Source organism: Cyprinodon variegatus, unplaced genomic scaffold (genome assembly GCF_000732505.1).
Source record: "Cyprinodon variegatus isolate N-32 unplaced genomic scaffold, C_variegatus-1.0 Scaffold51, whole genome shotgun sequence".
In the NCBI taxonomy this organism is placed as follows: Eukaryota; Metazoa; Chordata; class Actinopteri; order Cyprinodontiformes; family Cyprinodontidae; genus Cyprinodon; species Cyprinodon variegatus.
This window is the reverse complement of record NW_015150504.1, coordinates 1,945,281-1,948,889: the sequence shown is the minus strand read 5'-3', so window position 1 is coordinate 1,948,889 and position 3,609 is coordinate 1,945,281. Positions and strand designations below refer to the sequence as shown.

Sequence of the window (3,609 nt, the reverse complement as noted above, 5' to 3'; positions counted from 1 at the left end):
GAGTAGAAAATGAAGGCTAATCATGTTTTGGGTGTACTATTCCTTTAATCAATAATATATAGGAATATATATCATTTTTTTTGGCCACAATGAATATCAGATATCAGTCCAATTTTTCTTTATTTTTTCCCTCATGGCAGAAAAGCATTGCAGCATTTAATAGAAAACTATATTTGCAACAGAAACATGTGTGCCATTTATCTGAACACTGCAGCAGTCAGACTGCTCTTTATGCCACTGCTTTGTTGTTTCCTTCGGTTTCAGCTTTGGTCATTTAAAAATCATCTTTTTGAGTGGGAGACTGAGCCTTTGGCCACAGGGTCTCACCTCATATCTGAGATTTTTTGTAACATTAGTGAAGCACTAAATAAACGCATTTAAACAAAGTTATTGTTTGAGTTCTATTAACCCTTCCATCTCTGCCATTCATTAAACATTTTGGATTTGTAACATCTCAGTTAATGCATAGATCTATATTTTCATGGTTACGCATGCAGACTTCTATTGTAATAATGTTAACTTTGCTAATTGCTAATATTGGAAACAGAACGGGGGTTATAGTGCGGTTATAGTGCGGCTATCGCCATAGTGTTTCGCTTGTTTCTTGCATATAAATAGCTTTATTATGATTATGCAGGGAGTTTTGCAGATTATATGGACACTGCAATGTAAGTAGAACAGGAAAGGAAAAACAGAAAAAAAAGGAGAAAAGATGAAAGAAAGAGGAGATAAAAAGGAGATAACGATAAAACATTTTCAGTCTTCTTTATCATCTGCAAAGAGATGTAAAAAGAACAGCACAACCAACAGACATGGTATGAGAAATACATACAATAAAATAACACCTAGATACTATCGCTGAAGTAATATTATTTAATCTGACATGTACTCTGTGTTACCTGAAGATAAGAATATGGGCTTTCGGTATGGAAGTGAATCTCTAAATCGCTTTTTTCATTTTTGAATGAGAGAAACTCCCTGTCTCTGCCACACACAGTGTGACATCACATCTATTTCCACTAAAGAAAATGCTCATAAACTCAAGGCTAAAATTTTATATTCTAAACGCTGTTATTGCAATTAAAAAGGATTTTGCTTTCCATAACAGGAGAGCTAAATTCAGTCTTGAATTTATCATGGTAACAATTTTATGTTAGAGCAACAAGAAAAATAGTCTGTGGTTGAAGTTCTGTTTTTTTTTTTTTTTTTACTTTCCATAAATTCTTTTAAAGAACTCTTTTAACTTTGGACTGATATTTTACCTTCCCGTTCTTCTGAAAGTGTAAATTCACAGTCATATTCCTCAGAACAGCATGGGGATAGTCCAGATTCCTCCCATGGTAGATGTTACCATTTTTATCTTGAGCCACGATGCTGGTGCAAAATCTATAGAAGCAGAAGGTTGGATGGCTTAAATGGACATGGCTGTTTATATGTTAATCATTTTGGGAAGGAGAAGGATTAATCAATTTACAAATTTAAGACATGTATCCAAAACTATACGTACGCCGTTAACTCATAGGCAAAGTTAAGGAGGATGGCGTCTGACAGGTTTCCTCCGAGGACAGAGCGCAGACCGCGGATTTCTCCAGCGTATGGCTGAGGAACATATTGTTCCAGAGATGTCACAATAGGGATGACTGCTTGATGGACCCATTTTGGAACTGTTGATCTAATGAAGCAAACATAAAGAAATACAGAGAAAACCACATCATGATGGCCACTGTAGATCATAAGGAGACATAAACATAGAGTCTCTGATAAAAACAGGTTTTTTTCAAGGTTAACCCAAATTTGTTTTTTTTTTTTATCACATTCTTTGACGTGCGAGCATTCAGTTCAAAAACAAAATATATTTGTCAAAGAATCAAATCAGTACCAACGTGGTTAGCTGTACGAAAGCAGGAGGATAAGGTATAAACTAAGTTAAAAAAATATAGTTTTAAAACAGTTCCTGAGTGCCTTGTAAGTTTAACTTTGGGTTGAAGGATCTTGTTTTTTTATCGGTAATTAAACATTTTTGCTCTTTAGCACTACATAAAAGACTTAAGTTGAAGGAATGTATTTCTATTTTTAAAATAGAAATAAATCACATGAGATTAGAAATCACATGAGATCAAAGGGCTGTGATGACATTTTTAGGGAATAAAAATAGGGAAGATGAATAAAACATCTAATATAAATCCAAGCACATGATCTATTATAAGGTGGTTTATTACTTAGTAAATAAAACTATATTGTGCATCTTTCATTTTGTATGCTGATTTCTTCTCCAAATACTTCTTTCTGTTAACACATTGTATCCCTGTTTTAATTACCTAATTTTTCAGGCATTAAGCATTAGTAATATAAAAATGCTGCAGGAAACATTTAACAAAAAGCAGCATTTGTGTGATCACTGTGGTCACATATCATATGTTTGTCATTTTGCAGGAATTCTGTTAAATTGTTCAGAAAAATTGTTTTTTAAATGAAGTTAATAAAAAGTAAAGGCATGAAATGTGATTGAAGATAATGCTTGCTATCTGCAGCTGTGATAAAGGAGTCCTAATCTTGTTTTCAGCAGTAATAAATGACTTATTACCTGAACACAGGTTTTCATATGAACTTAGCTCATCTAACTGAGCTCTAAACATTATTTAGCTTGACAACTTCCCAAAAGGTTTTCTTAAACTCTGTTAATTGGAAAATAATAATCAGAGGCATAGCCAGAAAATTTGAATAAAGGTGGCCAGACAATAAACAATGTACGCTGAGGGGGGGCCAAAAGTGGATAGCCACCAGAACCTGAGGGTCAATTTACACTGTTCCAACAGGAAAATGAACAACCACAACATCCATATTTTCTAAATAAAGACAAACTATACTTTCCTACAGCCTTTACTAACAAATAGACGCATATATTTAAACATCCATGCTGTCTAAATTAAAGGTGTAGTGGACAAAATTCGTTCAGTTTTGAATTCTGTGGCGAACATCTTATTCATTATCATTACTCACCTACTTTTATTAAAAATTATTCTGCATAAAATGAATATTTACATGTGCTAATATCTACATTAAATGGATTACTTATTATTAAAGTAGTTATTTATCTCTGATTCAGTGAATATTCCTAGATCACTTGCAGAGACATCATTTTCTCTTTACACCGTATAAGTCAAAATCTAGTTCTGAAAAGTGCACGAATTCTGTATTTATCTTTAATGTTAGTATATTGATGTGCATAATTAGCCACAGTGTTTTTGTTGTCAGGTAATTGTTTACATATAGAAAATAAAAATGTTAAATAAGGAAGAACATTCCACTTAAGCAATGTCGCAAAATGACACAACAATAGGCCCATAAGCAACATTATCTGGGTGGGCCCCATATGAAGTACAACACCCCATTCACCCCATTTAATCTACTCTCTGGATTACCCATAATTCCAAGTCGTACAGTAAAAAATAAAATAATCAAATACATCGTTCTTTTAAGATCTTTATTGCGGTTTGAAACATATTATACAAGTTTTGTTTTTTTTACCAACCATCTAATGAAATATACACAGTTGTTAACATAGTAATTTCGGCTACGTTCACACTGCAGCCTGAAGTGACCCAATTC

General features: G+C 33.3%; 1 protein-coding gene across 1 annotated transcript in view; it reads right to left on the bottom strand.

Moving 5' to 3' along the window:
- Nucleotides 1–3,609, bottom strand: part of LOC107082339 (N-acylethanolamine-hydrolyzing acid amidase-like) — an 8,769-nt gene that overhangs the window by 3,824 nt on the left and 1,336 nt on the right. The window contains exons 2-3 of the mRNA XM_015370959.1: nucleotides 1,508–1,672; nucleotides 1,245–1,386 (exon numbers count right to left, since the gene is read on the bottom strand). Coding sequence (XP_015226445.1) covers nucleotides 1,245–1,386; nucleotides 1,508–1,672 — 307 coding nt within the window. The remainder of the gene's footprint in view (nucleotides 1–1,244; nucleotides 1,387–1,507; nucleotides 1,673–3,609) is intronic.